This window comes from Mixophyes fleayi, chromosome 4 (assembly GCF_038048845.1).
Source record: "Mixophyes fleayi isolate aMixFle1 chromosome 4, aMixFle1.hap1, whole genome shotgun sequence".
Taxonomy (NCBI): domain Eukaryota; kingdom Metazoa; phylum Chordata; class Amphibia; order Anura; family Limnodynastidae; genus Mixophyes; species Mixophyes fleayi.
In genome coordinates, this window is record NC_134405.1 from 241,524,955 (window position 1) to 241,548,743 (window position 23,789).

Below are 23,789 nucleotides of genomic sequence, written 5' to 3' on the forward strand. Positions count from 1 at the left end.
ATCCTACACGCAGAGAATATTTTTTTTTCTATGCTTTTAAAATTTGTCTAGACTCCTATGGTGATGCTTGTGTCATGCTAGTTTAGTGAAGATTGAGCACATTTCCTGTGAAAAGCTAGTACAAACCATAAATGCATTACAGGAAATGGGGTAGCACTGACATTACGCTAACATTATCCAAGGACAGTGAAGTGAAAAATGTGTGTAATGGGGAATCGTTTATTTTTCCCTTCCCCATTCCTTTTTTAAAAAAAAGATTCATATATTTATTGAAAAAGATCTTGTCAGCACAACCAATCAGTTATTTGGTTGTATTGTTTCCTTATTTGCAATCAGATTTGCCAGGTAATTTAAGTACACTAGCCAAGATAATTAAACTTCTTCATACAAATATCATCACATTGTGTATTTGTTTATAAGCTAAAAAGACCTAATATGCATTGCTACACTTCTGTCCATGCTGTAAATGGGTGACACTGAGTGCCACCTATATACTTTTAAGCTCAACTAAATTTAAAATTAAGATGTTATCATCTACATGCTGTAAAAAACAAACAAAAAAACAACACTGACAGTAACAGTAGCAGATCTGTCACATTAATGTCTGACTTTCCTCCCCCATGTGGTTTCAGTTTGCCTACAGCAACTATATATAGTGATCAGGCCACCTGAAATTTCACTACCCTTCTGTGCAGTTTGATTGGTCGATTTTAAATCTAGGGATTTCAAATAGCCAATCGCACAGAAAGTAGATATATAACTTAATTCAAACTGCCTTGTTTGCAGTTAATGGTTTCCCCTGGTAAATATAAGCAAGGGGGAGCCAGCTAGATCTGTGATGGATCAGACGTTTTAAATATAGAATGGTTGCAACCTGGTAAGTATATATTGGTGCCTTTTGTTTTCTTTCCACTTATTCTCCTATTCTCTCTTCTTTTTACAGCTCTGTACAGTAAGATACAGTAGCAAATCTAAATATTGATTAGGAACATACTAATACTAGTTAATCTCTTGTGAACAGAGCTTGCCCCTATTGATGTCAATCTAATAAGAGCGATACAGATTATCATACTAAGCTATGTAACAATAACAACGTATTATTAAAGTTAAAGGAATTAAAATAATTTTAAATTCTGATTTACTTGTTATGTATTCTTTTTTTTTTTTATACGTACTGTCTAGTGTGCAATGCAGTTGTACAAAAAAAAATTAATTTTTTCTATCTTCCACCCCCTTGAGTATAGTAAAAAAAAAAAACAACTGTACACGAGTTCATATTGGGGCTCTCTCTTGGTACTAAGCAACGTATACAACAAGTACTGGTTGTTGTGCAAGATAGATAGATATATGTATGTGTAGATATATATGTGTGTGTGTGTGTGTGTGTGTATATATGTGTATATATATATATATATATATATATATATATATATATATATATCTATATCTATCATCTGTCTATCACTCATAAATACCTTAATTAGACTTTGAGAGAGATGTTTCATTAACTTGTAACCTCAGTAAAAATGCACAATGGAAGAGATGCTCTAATGGGGTTGGAAAGCTGGTGGTATATAGTCACCTTGCTTGTTGTTGTTCTACAGCTTGATAAATTGCTCAAACAATAGGAAGTATTTGCGAAGAATTTAATCTAGTTTCTTGGTGTGCCCCAGGCAGTCTCTCTCCAAAGAAATCAAATGCTTCATAAGCCTGGGGAGAAGCAGAAGGCTGTGGGAGTTTCTATCCATCATTTGTGTGATGAAGAAAAGTAACTTGAAAAATTATGAGATATTAAGACCGTGTTAATATGTTGTCTTGGCTCATTGCCTTGGGTCAGCTAATGACCATTTGTGCCGTAGGCATTGTCTGCCATAGTCTGCATTATATATTTTTTTTTATCATAAATTGCATTGTAAAAAGAAAAGATGACCACAATATTACATATGCTTATAAGAGCCAATTCTCTCTGCATTGTGTAACTAATATGAAGGGCTGAAAGCCATTGCTTTATTTAGTAACTGGCTTGTAGATTGAGCTCATTGGAAATCTAGCATAACTGCCCACTGTTGAGTCAAAATGAATAAATGTAAACATAATAATCCTGTTCATCTGTGTATGTTCTAAGTTTCATGATATGTAAATTGAAAAACTACATTTGCTTAAGGCGGCATTCAGTCTATAATTTGGTTGTTAAATAAACCAATTTATATTCAACGATCAAATCCTTCTAAAATAGCATTAACAAATGTCAATGAGCCACCGACGGTGGTGTTTTATGCTCTAAGAAAATCTTTAGATTATTGAGTAGTACTAATACACTATAAATGTCTGTTTTCTTTTAGCTGTTTGGCAAAAAACAAAATAGTTGAAGGAATCCACAGCAGGTGAAAGATTGCAGACTATGTATTGAGCCCTTTAAATTACTACGTGTTGATTTGTAAAATGATCATTACTATTCTTCCATATAATCAATTAAAATCCACAGATGCCAGTATAAAAAGCTTTTTCAGGTTTTAGATAATAGCTTATTATTGTGATATGTGTAAAATGTCTACATAAGCTCATACTGCTGTCTCATAGTAAAGGGGTTTTTGTTATTGCAAGTTGTTGATTAAAAGTTATAACTTCTAAAGCTCAACATCACCAGGAGGCCCCACAATATTTTATTCTTTATCAAAGAGTCTATCTCTTGTGGAACTGAATGGATTTTTTTTTTTTTATTATTGTGATCGAACAAATGTTTCTTGATCTATTTCCCAAGCGTATTCAGAAGGAAACTGTTTTCATTTCACTGCTTTTGTGAACTGAAGCTATAATCCTACAAAAAGTCTCAAACGTTCAAGGCTTTAGAACTTCCTTAGAACTAGATTTCTACCTGACGGCATGGAAACTTCACCATTGTGTGTTGCAGGTTATTTTTAAGGGATATTACGTGCCTGAAATCCTGACTTGTTTATTATTTTGTTTCTACTCTTTGGTGTTGACTGGCATAGATATCCTACTTTGTATGAACTGCACACTGCAATGGATTGTACAGCTTCGTACTATTTTATTCTGCAAGGCTATAGAATGTCCTGAATAAAAGAGGTGTGGCTAATTAATAAGAGATTGTGAAAGTTGTGTGTCCATGGGCTAGTATGATGTATATCCTGACCTAAATCTAAATTTGATCACTATGTGTGTGTATGTATGTATATACATGTGTGTGTGTGTGTGTGTGTGTGTATATATATATATATATATATATATATATATATATATATATATATATATATATATATATATATATATTATGTAATTTGTACCTAGAAGAAAAAATATTGGGGGCGGTGCTTAATTGCGTCAATAAGCCCCACTAATATTCAATGCTGTGAATTTCGGCATTTTATAGTGGGAGGCGGAGCTATGGCAAAGACGTCACCACGCACTCTCCTACCCCTAGAGTATTCCAAATCTCATAGTAGACTCAGAGACAGGGTGATTAAAAGCATATAGGGCAAGAAAAAGTGCATAGACCTTCATGATTAAACCCAATACACCAAACCCGTCCAAAGGTGTATGTGCGTACCAGAAATATTAACTTTATAGTGTATCTGCATGTAGTCCTGAAGTCTTTGTGTGTGTGTGTGTGTGTGTGTGTGTGTATATATATATATATGTGTATGTATGTGTATATATATATATATATATATATATATATATATATATATATATATATATATATATATATATATATATATAATTTTATTTATATTTGTGGCAAGAGCCCGCTACTGGTGAAGCACACGCGAACAACTTCTCCCTTTTTTATGGTTCTTTATTGTCAGGGTGGTAATAATATTTTGATACCGTATACTTGCACAGCAATTATGGAGACCCTATACGCTTTTTTTTTTTATTGAAAAAGTAGCTTTATTTTGTATAAAGTACAAAAAACACAGTTCATACGTTTCATTCAAGTGTACACCGTACATTGTAAGACATGATTATGCATACGTTTTAGTACAATACAGGGCATAAAGTACAAGACATGACATCCTACACTATATACATCAAGTACTGCACTAACCATTCAAACTTTAAAGCGTATCACAGTGCAATAAAATAACATTGGATGTGAGGGGGAGGTAGGTGAGAGGGGTAGGGTGATGGAGTCACGAGCAAAAAGTTTTTATTGAGAACAGACACAAAGGGAAGGGTGTATAAATAGACATGACATTCAATAATACTTCATGCTGTGAAGGGTAATGGTTTGGAGGGGGGGAGGGAGGGGAGCACAAACCAAAAGTTTTTTATTGGAAATAGACACAATGGGGAGAAGGTGAAGAGGAGACAACAATCAATCAATTACAATCAATCATCGTCTTCATCTTCCTCAGGACTGTCAAGGGTGTTTATAGTCTCTTAACAGGCTATGGATAAGCCTGCGACAGTCCTGGATGGTCATCTTCTCCCGCTTCAAGATGAGGCGGTTCCTGGCAAGCCACATAGCGTCCTTAAAACAGTTCATAAGGCGCCAGGCCTCCTGGATTGCCTCAACGGTGTGAGTCCCAGGAAATAATCCATAAAATACCGAATGGTATGAAAGGCAAGTCCTGGGCACACTGTCCTTAAGTTCATGTTCCAGGGCATCCAACAATGCCTGTGCAGTGGGACAGTCCCAAAAGATATGTTGAGCAGTCTCCCTCTTGGTAATACAAAAGGGGCAGTGAACATATCTGCACAGGTTCCGGGAGTGCATAAATGTCCCGAGAGGCAAGCCCCCCTGAATGGCCATCCATGCAATGTCTTTATGTCCATTAGTCAGTCTCTTAGAGGCCACATTCTCCCAAACATGTTTGGCCGTGGCCACAGGGAGCCCTGGAACAGACTCCATAATGTCCTTAGCTCTGATGAGCTTGTGGATAGTTTTAGGTTTCCACAAGACTGGTTTAAGTCCCTCCAGATGGTGCTCCCTCACAAATTGTCCAACATCCAGGTAAAACCAAGGTGTAGTCCAGTTGTAAGGGAAGGAGCTGTCCCACTTGTCCCAACCAAGTTTCCTCCAAAGAGGAAGAAGGAAAAAGCGGGACATGGACTTCCCAGCAGAGCAAACGTTCTTTTCAAGGAGTGTCCTGCGGATACAGTTGCAAACAATGAAAGCCCGCAGCATGGTGGGGATGTCTGGAATCCCTTTCCCACCTTTGTGGGGCTCCTTGTACATAACTGACGGCTTCACTCTGTCCATCTTGGAGCCCCAGATGAAGTGAAAGACTGTCCTTGTGATGGTCTTACAGATGGCAGCAAGAGGTGGCCAAGCTTGGGCCGTGTACTGAAGAACGGGAAGAATCTCGTTGCGCAGTACCAGTGCTTTCCCTTCGATGGTAAGAAGTCTGAGGCTCCACAGTCCAATCTTTTGCCTGACTGTTGCTAGTCTCTCTTCCCAGCACTTCAGGGCCGCCTCCTCTCCACCAAACCAAACTCCAAGGATTTTGATGAAGTCCGGCTTGATTGTGAAGGGAAATGCAGCGGGGGATGACAAGTGCCACTGCCCGAATAGCATGGCCTCTGACTTCCCGCAGTTGACTTTTGCCCCTGAAGCTTGGCCGAAGTTGTTGCAGGTCTGGACGAGTGCTGCCACCGAACGCTGATCAGCGCAGAAGACAGTGACGTCGTCCATGTAGAGCGAACACTTGGCCTCTAGTCGGTCTGGACCCGGTGCGGTGATCCCTCTTATCTCTGGGTTTCGCCTGATGGACATCGCAAAGAGCTCTATACAACAGACAAAAAGGAGAGGTGAAAGAGGGCAGCCTTGTCTGACCCCAGACAATACAGAGAAGGGGTCAGTCTTCCAGCCGTTCACCAACACCGAGCTGTAAATATCAAGGTACATCAGGTTAACATAAGAACAAAACATATCGCCCAATCCAAACCTGCACAGAACCTTACGCATAAAACCATGAGAGACACGATCAAAGGCCTTCTCCTGATCAAGACTGACCAGGGCCACATGTGCATGGCGGTCTTTGATATAATGAACCGTGTCCCTCAGCAGCGCAAGGCTGTCTGCAATCCTTCTACCAGGAATTCCACAAGTCTGATCAGGATGAACAATTCACCCAATGACAACCTTTAGCCTGTTGGCTAGTACCTTGGCCAAAATCTTGTAGTCCACGTTCAGGAGGGAGATGGGCCTCCAATTTTTGAGGTCACATCTCTCTCCCTTGCGTTTATACAAAATCGTGATCAAGCCCTCTCTCAGAGTAGGAGGCATCCTGCCCTCCACCACCATCTCCTCATACAGCTCTAGCAGGTCCGGGCCAATGAGGTCCCACAGCGCTACATAGAGCGCGGCTGGGAGGTCATCACTGCTCGGGGTCCTGCCCGGCCTAAAGGATTTAGCGGCAGAGTGCAGCTCCCCCAAGGTGAGGGGGGCATCCATAGCTGCCCTACCTGTAGGATCAATAGGGTTAGTGATACCTGACAGGAAAGATTCAGCCGCGTCGTCGTCTGTAGTCTTAGGGGAGTAGAGTTTGCCGTAGTAGTTTGTGACGACTCCCATGACGCCCTCCTTCCCCCTCCTGGGGGTGCCAGACTCGTCCCGCAGCTCAGTCAGGGGCGTGTGGCCGGAGTGGAGTTTTCTGAAAAAGAAAGAATTACATTTCTCACCCTTCTCCAGATTCTCCACCTTGGAACAGAAGATGATGCGATTGGCCTCTTCCTCGAAGTGCCTTTTCAGGCCCCCCTTGGCCTCAGCCAGATCATCCTTCACATCCCAGCCGCAGAGTTGGAGATCCAGCAGGGGCTGACGCTGAAGCCTCCTGAAGTTTCTCTTCCTCTCACACGCCTGTTGGCGGCCTTTAGCCTGAAAGAAACTGCGAAACTTGCCCTTGACATACTCCCACCAGTTAGATATACAGTCAAAATACATTTTGTCATTTTTCCACATTACATAGGCATCCCTCAGCTCAACCATCACCTCTTCCTTTCCCAGCAGAGCGCAGTTCAACTTCCAAGAGCCAGGGCCGGGAGGAAACCCGTGACCCAGAACACCTTCAAAGAGAATGGCCCTATGATCAGAGAAAAAGCAGAGAACCATGACATGCCTGTTTTGTCTTACCGCTCTCGATGTAAACACAAAGTCAATCCGGGAACGCACTGAGCCATCGGGGCGACTCCAAGTATAATTCACAGAGCCAGCCCCCATGGATCCCACTGCATCCCGCAAGGATGCTTCGGCTACCATCTCCTGCAACAACCTGGAAGAAACATCAAGTTTAGCATTAGTACAGGAACTCCTACCATCTTCCTCTATAGGACAGTTAAAGTCCCCAGCCATCACTACCGCCCTGGTGGTTGCGAGCTGGGCCCGCAGGGTCTGGAAAAGCTCCAAATGCTCATTCTTACCCGGGGATGCATACACACAGATAAGCCTGATAGGCTCACCCGCCCAGGAGCCATCTACGATAAGCAATCTGCCGCAGACAAACTCCTGAACGGAATCTAGTGTGAAGAGGCTTCCCCTGATAAGAATGGCGACCCCTGCAGACTTACAGTCACTCCCCCCAGACCAATAGGAGGGCCCGTGAGACCACTGCCTCCCCAGATGCCTGTAGGAACTAGAGAAAGGGAGAGAACATTCCTGCAACATGTAAACATCACATTTCTGACTGTCAAGAAAGGTAAACACAGACTGACGTCTAATCTTATCCTTCACACTCCTCACATTAATGGTAAAAAGAGAAAAGTTAGCCATTAGTTGGGAGAAAAAAGAGAGTTAGCACAGTCAATACATCAGTTACCCTCCTCGTCCGGTGGGACCTGGTCCGGTCTGCCCGTGTCCCCTTCGGGTGGGAGCAGACCTTTCTCCTCTAGCTGGTCGAATAGGCAGATTTGGGGCAGTTGCAGGAATTCTTCCTCCTCCTGCTCAGAATCCAGCAACTCGTCCACCATCTCTACCAGGACCCCCTCTGACGGGAGAGGGTCCTCTTCTAGTTTAATTGCCTTTTTCTTGGAAGGGTCAGAGTCGCCAGCTGGGCAGTCCAGCTCTTTCCGCTTCCTCCTTTGTTTGTTCTCATCACCTGCAGACACAAGAGGGAGGAGGGGGGGGAAAGGGAGGGAGCTGCAGTAGCGGTGGAGGGGGTTAGTGCTACTGCAGGGGGGGGGGTGTTGTGACAGCGGGGAGGGAGGGGGGTGCTGTCACAGGGGTGGGAGATATCTTACCAGCTCTTGGCTGCAGTGTGGGCTTCTGTTGCTTCCTCTGGGCTGGCTTGGGCTGCAGGGCAGGGGCAGGTCCGCTTTCCGGCAGTCCAATCCTGGCAGCTGCAGCGTAGGATCTGGCCCTGTGGGGGCAGTCCCTGTAGATGTGGCTGGCCAGGCCGCAGAGGTTGCAGGACAATTTTCGTGGGCAATCCTTGGTCTCGTGCCCCGCCACCTTGCAGTTCCTGCAGGCTGAGACTTTGCAGCTTCTTGCCATGTGGTCAGCTTCGCCGCATTTCCTGCAGTTCCTCGGCTGATCGGCATAGTGAAGAAGGCCGGCAGAGCCGCCCAGGGCAAAGCTTGATGGCAGGTGTTGGAGTCCGTCGTCAGTTGCCGCGTTGTCTTTCCTCAGTCTGATAATGATGGACCACTTGCCTGTCCAGAAGCCGTTGACGTCCAGGATCTTGGAGGGGTCCTTGACCACGGAGCAGAATCGGCTCAGGAAGGTAGCGATGTCCTTACCAGGGGTGTGAGGATTTCTCATGGAGACCGTGACTCTTCTCTCCTCTCTCTGGATGGGGCAGTTCCCCACGAAGCGGGAGAAGGGAGACTCCGGTCTCGCAGTCTTCACTGCCTCCCAGTACCTCTTACAGATGGCAATGGAGGCGAAGGTGATGTACCAGATCCCTTTCAGGTAATTCTGCATGCTGAGGGTTTCAGCCTTGGAGAAGCCCTGGTCCAGGATCATCTTCTTACCGAAGGTCTCAGCCGTCATGTCTGGGACCCTTCCTTCCACTTCCTTCAGCTTCAGGACCACGGTCTGCCTCATCCAGGGTTCCAGAGTGGGGGTCTTCTGGGGGGTGTCCTGGCTGGGCTGGCCTTGTCCGGCAGTAGCAGGGGCAGTGGAGGCAGAAGTTCCGGCCACGGGGAGAGGCTTCGGGGCGGTGGTCTTTCCTCCCTTCTTCCCAGTGGCAGGAGCAGGGGTGGAGGCAGGAGCTGGGGTAACTGAGGCCATCGTCCTGGCTCTTCCTGGGGCAGAGAGGCTGGTCTTCCGGGGTGGAGGGAGCAGTGCAGATATCCTCCTGCTGGGTAGAGAGGAGCAGGGGCTTCCGCTGAAGAGGGGGCGCTTCTTCCGGTGGAGCAGGGCCCGAGGAGAGGAGGGCTTCTTCAGCCAGAGGTGCTCCCGGCGTCTTCTTCCCGGCAGGCAGGGGGGGTCGGCAGCGCTTCTTCCCCGGGGTCGGTCTTCTTGCTCCTGGCCGGCTTCGATCGGGTAACACAAGTCTCCAACCGTTCCTCACCAGGGTTAGAGTGCGCTATCGGATGAGCCACACTCAGCATAACCTCCACCAGGTAGTTGGTAAGCTGATAAGAACAGATACTACACTTGATCTTAGCCAAAAGGCCGAGAAGCGAGTATAGGAGACCCTATACGCTTACTATACATAGTCCAGCTCTCTGTCCAGATCAGCCAGCTAGCCCAGCGTTGATGTCCCTGAACAATGAAACAAGCAGGGTTTTATACCTGACACTCCTCCCACAGGCCTAGCTTGATGGGCAGGTGACACACCCACCTTCCCTTTAAAAGGAAACGCCCATCCCTGGCTCTGTTTAGACTAAGACACACCCTGTCTGTTTGCTGAGAGGAAGCAGCTTTTAAATCATGTAAGTTAACACACTCCAAACTACACATATGTTTTTACCTGGTTTAATCTCCACCTAGGTGCATAACTGTGCCAATGTTTTATTCTGTTTGTATACTTTCTCTGCCTCTTGTCAGAAAAATGCCTCCCTTTTTGTTATATTTATATATATATATATATATATATATATATATCTCTCTCAAACTTAATGCAGTAAAAAGATGAAGTAGGAAGTGTTGTGTTAGAATGGAGAACGACTAGGAAATGTCTATTGTCTCAGGAAAGTAAAGAAATATTACTAAACTGGGAAAATTCTATTGCAGACTTAGAATAGTAGAATGGTGTACAATTGTATAGTCATTCAGTCAGGCATTTTGAATAACCTTTTTAGATATCTCTACTTTTAATAGAATTTTCCCCTTGAGAGAGATTTGTATCTTTTTAAATAAAAATGTATATATAAAAAAAATAGAAACAGATTTACTAACTGATGATTTAAACTGTTAATTTCAAACTCCAACTTTGAAGTATGGGTTCTAAAACACTCAAGTGACATGTGGTCAGTGCTTCAGATTAATGTGCACCAATTTGAGTTGTGTTTTAGACAACCTTCCACATTTACTGGCACTAATAGTGCTAAACAATATTTTCATGAGGGTTTCCATGTAGCGGGAAGTAATATCTAATCTTGTTGTAGCAACTATGTTTTCTAGACTCTTGTCTGTAAGTAAACCTGAACAGAAGGCAAATCCTGTTTTCTGCCAAGTTCTGAATAATTGCTACTGTTCAGTCATTTGAATCAGTGGGACAGAAGGAAAAAATAATCGTGGTTGCGCAAGACAGGGGGTGGTAACACTCATAAATGTTTTATTACCTTCTACTTTTGTTTTTAAGTCCACATGAACTTTTTAAATGTACCACTGTAATTTCATGCTTGATTTGTTTCTCTAATTATTTTTCAGAAGGTCATTGTGAGAACCTTAAAGGATATGTGTCTTGATGATAAATTGAGAATTGATGACAGTCATTGGATTACAGTGAAATGGGAGCTAATCATGTGATTCATTTAACATGTTGTCACCATGGATACAAAAACACAGATGAGTGGTTGAGTCTGATGCCTCCCAGATTTTTATTTTTTCAAAGTGTATACTTTTGCATGAGTATTTTGGGGTGGGTGTGTGTGTATATAAAATATATAAACGATGATGTAATTGATGCCAGTGGGGTTTAGTCATTATGAATTTAATGACCTTTTTAAAATTTGCAGTGAACTGTGATCTTACTATTATTGGTGCTTTTTATACTGGTCAAAAAGCTCTGGATGTTACTCTGGATGCTGAATCTTAAATATTTTGGATCAGTGTTACCAGTAGTGACAGTGTATTTTTATTTCAAGTTTTGGTTGAAAATTCATTAAACTGATAGGTATGACTAATTTAGCTGAAATATAAATTTGCTTCTCGATAATGTTAATAACTTTTTTTTTTATATTACCTTCACATAACTTAACCACAAAATCTAGCCTGTGGTATCCTTAAAGTTTAAAAACCCTGTTCTTAAAGAAATGGATAAAGTGATCCGCAAGCTGATCTTTATATTGACCAATGAATCAAGTCCTTAGTTTGCATTTTATACCCATGATCATAATTGTTATATTTGACTGTTCATCTTTAAATCCCAATAGTGGATATAGTTGATCTTAAAATATGTCCCTGTGTAATATTTATTTGAATATATTGCATTCACTTTAGAGTACCTTATTTTAATAGTAAATACCAGCCATACATATCATATGACCTTAATGCATACAACTACACTGTAGGCTCTGCATTGCTACTCAATCATGGCTGTAAGGTGTCGCGTACGGTGTTTAATGGAATTTTGGATCTGCGCTTCTTTGATGTACCTGGCTGATTTATAAAGGACTACACTATAATATCACATTATTATAATAAGTATAGTATAGACTATAGTATTGCAATATGACACCTAAGCTATACAGGTTGGGCCCTCATTCAAATTTTGATGTGGGGCCTGTTCACCCTCCCTAGGCCCCACTTGTGGGCTTTGTGGTGCATACTTTGGTTCCTCTGGAGGGTGGACTGGCATTCCTGGGCGCCTACACTGTCTGATGAATAGCCTTAAATATTTTCAAGGTATATTTCAAATATTTTATTATTTATTTAGGCTTAATTGACTAGGTTTCTGTGAAATGAAAAAAAAAATGACCTAATATACTTAGCCCAACATGATTTATAGTTTATGCACATTTTTGACATCTGCACATGAAAAAATATTTTGTTCATCCATATAGAGGTGGAGTATGTTTATTTAGAAGAACTGTGCAATTGAATGCCAGTGAAGCAGCTCATTGATTATTCCCTTCATGTTAATCCTGCTCCACTAGCGTTGTCATATGATGGAGAAGGGGTAGTTATTGCCACACAACCCTGTGCTCCCACTGTGCTTTGCTAGTTTCTGCATTGTGCCATTAGTCTAAAAGAAACATGAGCCATCTGTATATACTGGGACATGCTGAATATATTTTTAACTGAAATCATTGTATTGTTGCTCACTAATTCTGTAAGAACGGAAAAATAAAGGTTTTATTACACTAAAATGTAAGGAAGTGCTGCTAAATTTAACAACAATAGAAAAAAAATAAACCTTTATTTCAGCATGTTTATGGATTTTGATTTGCAGTGTTTAGAATACAATACAAAAATAAGATCTGACTTATTTTGACAAAATAAACTTGAAATGAAACTGTAAGTCCATGCACTGAATGTTCCCATTTTACAGCACAACCTTATAAAATATAAGAAAGACAGTGGCAATGATATCATTACCATTGCACAATGGAGGAACAGCCGTTACCATGGTTACTGAGGTAGCTCATTGGTTGCAATATCATCAAGATGGATTGAAATGCATCTATTGTTCTACTACCTGGAGAAATCAATGTCGGGCAAGCAGTAGAGTCACGGCTTTCCAATGACAGCATATCTCCCTTCTCATACTGTACAACTTATACATGTGAATCATACATACATCTTTCCTGGTTTCCTCATTATATTTTGACCTCTAATGTGTGGAAGATTTTAGCATAAGCTACATTATGAACAATGTGATGATATTCTCAGGCTTGCGTTTAGTAATTCATGGTCCTAGATCCACCCTATCTTGTAGATGTTCTGACTTTTTTTTTTCTTCTTATTTTGCTTTTGGAATTTTATTTTATTTCTTCTAAAATGTATCCTTATATCAAAGTGCTTAGAAAACACTAAACTGTTACACTTTGATTTTGAGACAATCATGCAGTCTGCTAGCAATAGACTTGCCATAATTGCAATGAAACAAAATAAAAATGAGCCTGTTGCATATTTCATTGACTATTGTTGTCATCATGTTTTCAGAGATATTGTGAGTGGCCAATTGGGCTGAGTGTTTTATCACGTTATCGTTTAGGTGATGGCTCTTGCAAAAATGTAATCATCACAACCCACGAAACTTGGCAATATCTTGGCAGCAGTCTAAAACCTTGAAAAATACATAAATATGTTAGTCATGCTCTAATGTCCTACAAAAATAATTCTATTTTCTTATAAAGCTCTCCCTTTGTTTCTTCATTCTGCACAGCCCTCATACATGTGTTACTAAAGTAGAAGCCACCTGTTATTTGTGGCATATTACCAAATGTGAGGTTGGAAGCCAAGTCTGACAAAATCCATTTATTTCTGTTGCTGTATTTTACACAGCAGCTGCAAAGCACTGATTTTTGCTTTCTGTTAACTCCCCAGCAGGTAAAATGGCAGTGCACTGGTACTGTATTGGAGTAACACATTAAAACAGATAGTTCAGCCAGTGTGTGGCCACTGTATGCACACACAAATGGACATTGCATTGTCACCGAGAAAGCTTAGTGTGTGGACATCTATATATTTCGTAAGGAAATCCATATTCTTAAAATATGATTAAATAAAAACCTACACTAGCAAAAATGTTTATTGCACTGTATTTTATATATTTTTTAGACATTTGTTATCGTTTCACATACAAACATTAGTATTTATGTACAGAACAGAAAGGTGCTGTTTTATTTTCTCATAGTAAACTTGTGGTTTTTGGGGGTTTTTTTTGTTTAAGAAATTAGTGTTATTAGGTAATATTTACTCATAACTGCTTTACAGTTGGGGGAAAACACTGTATTACCAAATCGAGAGAGGTAAAAGAGGCCTGTTTGCATACAGTCATTGGGAAAAATAAGAGATGGATACATGAGGTTAAATGTTGCAGATTGCTTATTGGCCCAGCTAGATTACGATAGGATTAGTGGGGATAGGCTGTTTAAGTACAGAAAGAGAATAAATGTAAGTTTTGCATGAATTATGTAGACAGATGGTAGTGGGGTAATCTAGCCTAGGGAGGTTAATAGGATGGTTCAGGAATATGATAAGCCTGTGTATTTAGGGAACACTTGAAGGTTTGAAGAGTAGGGGAAAGTCTTGTTAAACGGGATGGAGGGGGGTAGTGAGTGTGGTTGAGAGGTGCAGATCTTAGGCAGAGCAGAGGGAACGAGCTCAGAGGTATTTTGATACAAGTGAAGATCTGTATGAAAGTATAGATTTGTTAAGGGCATTGTATGTCCATAGAATAATTTTATATTTGATTCTGTAATATACAGACAACCAATGTAGACTTGCACAGCAGCATACGAATGTTTGCCAAGGAAAATTTGTCTAGCTGCTGAGTTTAAAATAAGCTGCAGGGGCATGTCTGTGGGAAAATGCATGTCATGGTTTTATCCTAATCAGGATAATTATAAAGTATGGCATGTGGTAATGTTGTCATGATCTATGTCCTAAAAGCTGAAGTTACTTAAGTCAAAATCACTGTGTGTTTTGGTGGGAAACGTACATACTTCAGAGTTCTGCTTTCTGTCATCTTATCCCTTCTTCTTTAATCTGAGATACCCTGTTATCACAGAAGAGTAGTCAATTTTATTGCCCAGTTATTTGGGTCACTTCAAGTTCAACAATAGTTTCTATAACCAATTTTTGAGAAGACTTCTGTATAAATATGTATTCACTGAAAGTAACCACATAACATGTGTCAATGATGTATACAGCTGTCTAAGGAATTAATGGGAATGATGTTTTTCTCCTAGGAAAACATATAATGTAATGCTACATGATATGCAAGTAAGTTGACCGTTCTGAGTCAAGGATAACACCCAGGCAGCGAGCTGAGAGGGGTAGGGTTTATTGTTGTGTAATCGGCAGAAATAAATCTCTGATAAGTAGCTCCTGTTGGCAAGTTTAATATTAATATTTTCATTTTTTAAAGTTTGAGGTGACAAGAGGACATCCAAGATAAAATGGCAGAAAAACATGAAGTAAAACGGACCAACATAGATGATGAAAGATCCAGAGAGAAAAGACAAATGTGGGTCATGTGCATAGAGATTATCATGAACAACAAAGATCTTTTTAATTTTCCCAAGAGAAGTGGTATACATCTAGATGAGCAGAAGGTCTATAACTGAGCCTCGTTGTAGTCCCATCCAATAGAGGAAGTGTAGAGGAGGTGGATTCAGAGAAGCAAACACTGAAGGAGTTTTATAAGTAGGAAAAGAACAAATACATGACAGAGTACCAAATTCAACAGAGAGGTCAAGGAGAACTAGAAGCGAGTAGTGGTCTTTTGGATTTAGTATAATCTTTGTGAAGCCATTGGAAAACCTGACTGAAGAGGGTGCAATAGATTATGCAAGGAAAATAAGTCTGTATGGTGAGTGTATGTAAACCTTTCTAGAAGTATATAGTGAGAAAATTTTGGTACCAGGGACTGCAAATGGACAGGGTGTACAAGTACCATATCTGTAAGAGAAGAAGAAGAAGGGTAGAGACTTCGTTTTCATTTGTGGGGCCAAATGAAGAGAAGGTGTCGGTATGTAGGAAAGAAACTAAGTAGGTTGTTGCTTAAAGTAGTAGTTATGGAGGATAGGAGAGTTGAGAAGACATTTAAATGTATTTAATGAGGCTTTGGGTTTAGCAGAGATGAAAGATTGGAAGTATATTTGTTTAATGGTGACCAGAGCATTTTGATAGGTGTGGTAGATGGCAGTATATTTGAGAAAAGTCATCAGAAGCACAAGCATTTTACCATTGATCTTTGTGGTAGAGTTTTTGGAGGCCCTGGCTGAGAAGATAGGGTAGTTAGAGCACTTAGTCAAGGTCTGTTGCTACGGAGTGATTAAGATGTGGGGTTGCCTGATTAGAACAGGAGAAAGTAGTGATCAATGACATTTTTAACAACTCTCACCTCTTCAGCTTAAGAGAACAGATAATTTCTGTAGGTATGAGGAGGCTTGTTAAAGAATAAAGTGGTGGAGACAAGTTTGCAGGTGATTAGGTGATGGTCTCCAAGATGGAAAGGGGTGTTAAAGAAATATAAAAACAGAGCAAAGTGTGGAGAACATCAAGGCAGTGGTATCACAATGGATATTCTAGTATGTTCACTGGTAGATTCCAAGAGAGTCATTTGAAGTAAGGGTGCATCTCTAGGCCCCATAACAAAATTTGGGTGGAGGTCTGGCCCCCTCTCTGCTCTCAGTAGAGCAGAGCCGGCAGCTCTTCTAAGTACTCGCAGTCCACCACATATGCTGGACTTGTGCATCACCATCATTTTAGAGCAGAGTGGGGGGTTCATGATGGGGTCCCAGCTCCTGGCCCCATAGCTCCACTCCCCATACTCACAGTGGCTATGCCCCAGGCTTGGAGGCAATAGGTTAATGTTTGTCATCAATTGTGATGCTGAAATTGCCCAAGATAATAATGGTTATGTTAAAGATAAAAAATTATGGAACGAAGTAGAGAATTGTTAAATTAATTGTTTGGTTAATCCAAGGGGACAATGGAATACAATAACATATATTAGGGGTTGAAAATTCAGATAATATGGTAGCGTGAGGGAAGGAAGAGCTGGAGAACATTGAAAGTGCAGTGTGATAAAAGAAATGAGTTAAACCAGGTATGTCAAATTCAAAACCCCAATTGGGGCACATGATCCAAGTGTAAGGGGGCACCTCAATTCCCTGTGTTGTTCTAAAGAACAATGCAGGGTGCGCACAATTAGTACGGTTATTTCAAAGCGGATTTCTGCTTGCAGCTGAGGGAGCTGCAAGCAACAGTAGGCATTGAAATTACTGTAGTAACTGTAATACCGTGCAGCAATTACTGTACTAATGGTAATTATTCTTTTGATCAATGCGGGGAATTGAATTCCCCCCCCCCCCTTAGACTTTGATCATTTGGTCCAGTTGCCCCTAAGATTGTACTTTGTGAAGGGAGCAAAAGCAGCTTGATGGAGGGCAGTGTCAAGCATCGTAAAGAAAACCTTGAGCTTTATTTTATTTTTCTTAATAAACCTTTACTTTGATGTAGCATAAACTGATTTTTGACAAGTGAACCTAGTGCAATTGTGAAGAGACTGCTACTCATACTCAACAATATATCTATTTAAGTAAAATAATACATAATAATGCAAAATAGCAAACCTATTTTCCATCCCACCTTGAATATTTCTGCATTGACTTTCTAATGAAGCTCTTTACCCAATCCTTCAATTATGGCAGTTTCCCCATATAAAGTAATGAACAATGCCTGGTTTGAGAAGATGACATTTTTCTGTGGAAATAGAATTGTTTAAAGATCCATCACCGCTTTTAAAGTAGGTCACAGTGAGTGACACGTGTCTGCATTACAATCTCCAATGCAAAAAGAAAAGGCACCTATAACCCTAGTTGATGATGCAAAATAACACTAACACTTTTTTTTAATAGGAGATTAAAGGTGATGTGCTTTATTCATCATCATCTTCAACATTTATTTAAATAGCGCCAGCAAATTCCGTACTGCTTTACAATTGGGAACAAACATTAATAAAACAATACTGGGTAATACATACAGACAGAGAGGTAAGAGAGCCCTGCTCGCAAGCTTACAATCTATGGGACAATGAGAGTTTGAAACACAGGGGCATGTGCTACATCATATTGCACATTGGACCAGCTAGAATGCACAGGTAAAAAGTATTTAGTGGGCTGTATGATCAGTCACACAGCAATGCTGATCAGATGGTTGTCTTGTGTTAGCTGTGTTGATCGTGGTAATAGGGTAACCTAGGGAGATTAAGATGCTGGTTGAGGAATATTATAAGACTGTCTGAAAAGGTGGGATTTCAGAGAACGTTTGAAGGTTTAAAGAGTCTAGTTGGGAGATATTTTGAGACAGGTGAGGAGATGTGTGTATGCATGCAAAATAGATTGTAGGGGTTCAAGTCTGACTTTGGGAAGACCAGTAAGGAGGGAATTGCAATAGTAAATGCGGGATAAGAGTGCATGAATTAAGGTTTTTGCAGTGTCTTGTGTGAAATATATGCGTATTCTGTAAATGTTCTTTTGATGTATATAACATGATTTAGATATAAAGTCGATGTGGGAAATAAATGATAGTTGTGAGTCAATGATTACACCTAGGCAGCGAGCTTGCGGGGTAGGATTTATAGTCATGTTATCAACAGAAATAGAAATGTCAGACAGGAAGCTTCTGTTTTTGGATGGGAATTTTAATAATTCTGTTTTTGAAAGATTTTGAGTTTGAGTTGGTGAGAAGACATCCAAGATGAAATGGCAGAAAGACAGTCAGTGACGCGAGACAACACAGATGGTGAAAGATCAGGAGAGGATGGATATATTTGTGTATCATCCACATAGAGATGATACTGAAATCCAGAGGAGCTTATTAGTTTCCAAGAGAAGTGGTGTAGATAGAAAATAGCAGAGGACCTAGGACTGAGCCTTGTGGTACTCCAACTGATAAAGGAAACAGAGCAGAGGTGGATCCAGAGAAATTAACACTGAAAGAGCAAATAGATAGGTAGGATGAGAACCAGGATAGGACAGTACCTTCAAAACTTAGGGATTGTAGCGTTTGTATGAGGAGAGAGTGGTCAACATTGTCAAATGCAGCAGAGCGATCCAGGAGAATTAGAAGAGAGTAATGGCCTTTAGATTTAGAAGTGATCAAATCATTGACAACCTTGGTCAGTGCAGTCTCTGTGGAGTGCTGAGAGTGAAAGCCTGACTGAAAAGAATCCAGTAGGTTGTTTGCTGTACGGAAGTGTGTGAGGCGAGTATTGGGGCGAAAAATACAAAAGCACACTTTTCTACTTTAATAAGTAGATCCTTCTGAGTTTGTGCCATGTATGGTTACAACTACTGTACTACTACTGGCTGGGCGGTAGACCTCTGAGGCAAGAGGAGCTCTAAAGTGAAAATCCTCTTTTGATTCAGTACAGCTTTAGTTGCCAAATGAGACATACTTTCAGCTTTCAATAAATGCTGTAGTATTCTGTTCAGTTTCCTTTACTATTGAAACATTACTGACTTGGCAAACTTTAGCATTTAAAGTGATCTCTAATTCATACTTACCTACTCTCACTGAATACCTGGAAGACTTCTGAATATCGGGAGGTCTCCTAAACTCCCAGGAGAGTAGGCCTTTCCCCTGGATCCAATATCCCTTCCAGAGGAGAGTGCAAAAGGTAGAGAGGTTTGCACACTCTTAACAAGATGACTAGTCCTAAAATAATGCACTAGCACCATAGTGTACTATGTAAAGAATGTATATAAAGAATGTGTTGAAATATGTACAACAGACTATGGGTTTGTTTATATGCATGTAGTTAACATGGAGGGTCAGCATATGGCGCTGTATTCATACAGAGGTGTATTGTTTGTCTGCTGTATATGCATGTACTTGTTTGTATATTTCCTGTCTCAACTCTGTGTGTTCTAGAAGAAACTCTCCGAGAAAGGAGGTGAGCTGAGCAGCTCATGTTACTGATATGTTATGTTAAGAAGCTATTACTGAAAGCTGTTGTTATACTGATCCTGGTACTTAGTACTATATAAAGAAGATATACATCTCAAGACTCGTTCTGTCTGAATATAAGGTAACTCCTGAGGTGATTCTTTATCTATGAGACCTCCTGCTGCACATCTATGGTATCATCCATCGCAGAATGCCAATAGAATGCACAGTCTGGGCCCCACCACCTAGATAGAGATAAGGTCTTGACTGAGTGGGACCGTCACCCAAAATTGTGATTATCGCGCTAGAATCCAAACAGTTAACAGACTGGTTCTGTTATTACCTACCTGTTCTTGCAGCTTTCGCTACCTATACATGAAATTTGGAAAATCTAATAGAGTGAACCCTTTAGGGCTTGGTGTTTGTCCACATTAGGCTTCTCACCACCCCCCCACCCCCCCAACCAGCCTTGATGTTAAATCAATCACGCCCACACTTAATAATTGGGCTTCCATTTCTGCAACCAGCCCTGACAATTAACATTATTCACATTTAATAAATAGACCTACCCCACCCCTCCCCCCTCTCCACAACCAACCAGCCCTGAAGTTAAATAATTAGTATTTGCATTCAATAAATAGCTCTTCTCCTGAAAATCAGTCCCCCTTTTAAAAATTGGTCACTACCTTCCACCATTAAATACCACTTTAAGATGATTAGACCCCCACCCTCACCATTAAATTAGTACGCCACGCCTGCATTAAAATCACTCCTCTCTCCCCACACTTACCCTCTTCCATCCAGTGCTGCAGAAACCTTTTTCTGTCTTGTTGTTGTACTGCGTGCACATGTGGGATGGAGCGCATGTCATGTGGTGCCTTCCTCACATGTAAAGAGATCAGGGGGTAAATGTATCAAGCTGAGAGTTTTCTTGCGGGTTTGAAAAACCAATCCGATTCTAGCTATCATTTATTTAGTACATTCTACAAAATGATAGCTAGAATCTGGTTGCTATAGGCAACATCTCCACTTTTCAAACCTGCTGGAAAACTCTCAGCTTGATACATTTACCCCCAGGAGAGGAGGAAAGGTGAGGAACGAGTCGGTACCATCTGCGGTCACAAGCAGCAGGATAGCTCATCCTGGGAGGGCGTCCAGAATGTCATGCTAGAGGTGATCATAAAGTGGGGCAAAGAAATTTTCTCCTGTAACCTGGTGGCCAGTCTGACCCTGGGTGTTGCACTTCTGCTCTGTCTGTGCAAGCTGTATAAATTGCAGTAAGTTTAGGAGCATTTCATAGAAGTGATGGACGGCCTGTTGCACTCGCTTTGTTGCTTAGCTACATTTCTCATGATATTGAACCTTACAGTGCTTCAGCTAGAATATCAAAGGTGAATAAACTGTATCGGGTTTTGTGTGTTTGCCCAAGTCACAAGTTTAGGAATATGATTTGGAAAACAGAAACTCTCTGAACTACTTTGCACATACGTTTGTTATAATTGAAAATTGCTAGAATAACCATACTCATAGGTGATATTTTGATTCCTTGTGATGTATTCAGAAAATAATACTCTTAAATTGTCAGGTTTCAACCTAACAAATCTAGTATATAAATACAATTTAAATGACACATCCATAATAATTAAGCAGCAGACAGTAAATGTTAACTATTAAAAATGTTATTTTAAACTGTTGGCCCCCTTAGTAGGTTAGTTGAGTATATATCTGAGCTATAGCATTATGGGTTCCTTACTATTATTTATGCATTATTTATTTCACTCTTTATTGTGTCCGTTGTATATTCCTGAGCAACAAGCAGCCAGATGTAAATAGAGGGCTACTGGTATGTTCATTTGTAATTTGCTGGTGTGGGAGACCGTAGAAGATTAAACAGATTAATTAGCCCATTTCCTTTTTAATTAAATTGAGCAGATTATAAAGCATATTAAATTTCTTGTTTTTTTTAATGTAAAATACTGCAGTGCTGGTCTTTGTTTGAGTCAGATTTCATGACATTTTATCTATTTAAATTTTTTTATCTTTTTTTTTTTTTTTTTGTATGCATAAATGCACCCAGATAAGATTGAATGGTGAGCGTCCGTGGTGGATGTAATGAGGGATCTATGGGTAAGCTATTAAGCTGCCAATCTTGCAAAGGATGCAGCTGATAGTTCCTGTACGTGCCCAATGAGGCCCATACAATGTGCTGCCCAGTAGTAAAGGAATATACGGTATGATGTGCTCTTACCTAATCTTGTGCTACTCTATATTGCACTGAAAAACAATGCTGTAGTTTACAGGATTTCTATTACAATGTTATGGCAATTTAATGATTTGGTTAGAACATTTTCGTTTGCCATTTAATAGGCAAATTATTTTTGCCATATACGCTATCATTTAAAGTGTATATGGTTAGCGATCTTGCTCGTCCTCGCCCCTGGGTTGCGATGTGTATATGTTGACAATTTTAGTTTAGGAAGTGGATGACTTTATTCATCTCTACAAATTAGGTGACATTCAAGTAAGCCATCACAAACATAACGAATGGCATACATAATCTGAACAACATAATGACTGTTAATTTATTTTATTTTTTTATTTTAATAAGATGCCTTTATTTTAATGTCTTTGGTGGGAAGCTGTTATTTAAATATTAACTTTTCGTATCATGTGACTTCTTTATGATAGTTTTCTATACTGACTGGCTTTGTTTGGAAGCCTTGATCTTTTCCCCGTGTTCTAGATAATAAAAAGCTTTAAGCATACGTTGATCGCTCCATTAAGGTAAATGAAGAATGTAGTATTGATGCATAACTTACTATCAGTCTGGCCATAAAGGTGTCCTACACGTTCTACTTATTTCTACTTATTAGTGTATAATATTTTAATTCAAATTAAACTTTTCCCTCCCTTCTTGCTGACTAAGACTACATCCAAATCTTTCATGGGTGTTTGAGCTATGAGTAACAGTATGCAAAATTATTTGCACTCCTTCATGCTTTATCGTGGCCACAAACATTTGAAATTTTTTTTTCTTGTAAAACTAGCCTAAGGGGCATATTCAATTAGGATTCGTGCCCGTGATTACGCTGCTCGGGTCCTGGTACCGCAACATTGCAGATTTCTGTGCGTACCCCTAGGGGATGTTGCGGTACTGTAATGACACTTTTTATACACGCAGCCGCGAATCCTAATTGAATATGCCCCTAAAAGTCTGAAATTAGCTATAACAATATATTCGCTTCTGATTGACTATAAGTGGTCATATCCCAACTAGGTGAATTCAGACATTTGGTTGAATCAGGCTTGCCTTCACTGCTCACAAACAATGGTTCAGACATATTATAGGCCCTATTGTAGAGCTTGGTAATTCTTGTAGAGGGCCTTATGAATTAACGTAGTATGGAAGAGATAGCCACAAGAAAAGTCAATTATTTAAGCATTTATGCTACAAAGTGAACAACCAACTTAGTGTAAAATCGTTCTGTTTATAATATTTGTAAAATCGCTTTGTTTATAATATTTAAAATAACATTCATAAGCATTGACCTGATACTTGCTTTAAGAATGTAAGTTATAAAGAGCTACAGTTATTGTGGGTTTTTTTTTTTTGTTTTTAATGTGAAAAACACAGATATGTATAGGCCTGAAGCATAGTTTTAAAGAGGTTAGTTGGAAGAATGTCTGACGATTACTAGAGATGAGTGCACTCGGATTTATGAAATCCGAGCCCACCCGAACGTTGCCGATCCGAGTCGGATCCAAGACAGATCCGGGTATTGGCGCCAAATTCAAATCTGAAACTGAGGCTCTGACTCATAATCCCGTTGTCGGATCTCGCGATACTCGGATCCTATAAATTACCCGCTAGTCGCCGCCATCTTCACTCGGGCATTGATCAGGGTAGAGGGAGGGTGTGTTAGGTGGTCCTCTGTCCTGCTATATCTCGTGCTGTGCTGTGCTGTGCTGTGCTCAGTCCAGTGGTGCTGTGTCCTGTGCTCTGTCCTTCTGAGGTCAGTGGTGCTGCTGTGTCCTGTGCTCTGTCCTTCTGAGGTCAGTGGTGCTGCTGGGTCCTGTTCAGTCCAGTGGTGCT

At 40.5% G+C, this 23,789-nt stretch overlaps 1 protein-coding gene and 1 pseudogene across 1 annotated transcript; both read right to left on the reverse strand.

Moving 5' to 3' along the window:
* Positions 1 to 534: 534 nt before the first annotated feature.
* Positions 535 to 20,546, reverse strand: LOC142150807 (uncharacterized). Its single transcript, XM_075205991.1, has 3 exons — positions 20,487 to 20,546; positions 8,235 to 9,139; positions 535 to 541 (listed from the first exon to the last, which is right to left on the reverse strand). The coding sequence occupies exons 1-3, from the start codon at positions 20,544 to 20,546 to the stop codon at positions 535 to 537; spliced, it is 972 nt and encodes a 323-aa protein (XP_075062092.1).
* Positions 9,482 to 9,592, reverse strand: LOC142155732 (U2 spliceosomal RNA; annotated as a pseudogene).
* Positions 20,547 to 23,789: the final 3,243 nt, after the last annotated feature.

What these genes read in the sequence shown, in the direction of transcription:
- LOC142150807 (XM_075205991.1), bottom strand. Translation starts at nt 20,546, where the DNA reads ATGTGCACGCAGTACAACAACAAGACAGAAAAAGGTTTCTGCAGCACT. An exon ending in GCAGCACTGGATGGAAGAGG is followed by an intron (nt 9,140 to 20,486) that starts GTAAGTGTGGGG and finishes GCCACTGGGAAG; the next exon opens with AAGGGAGGAAAGACCACCGC.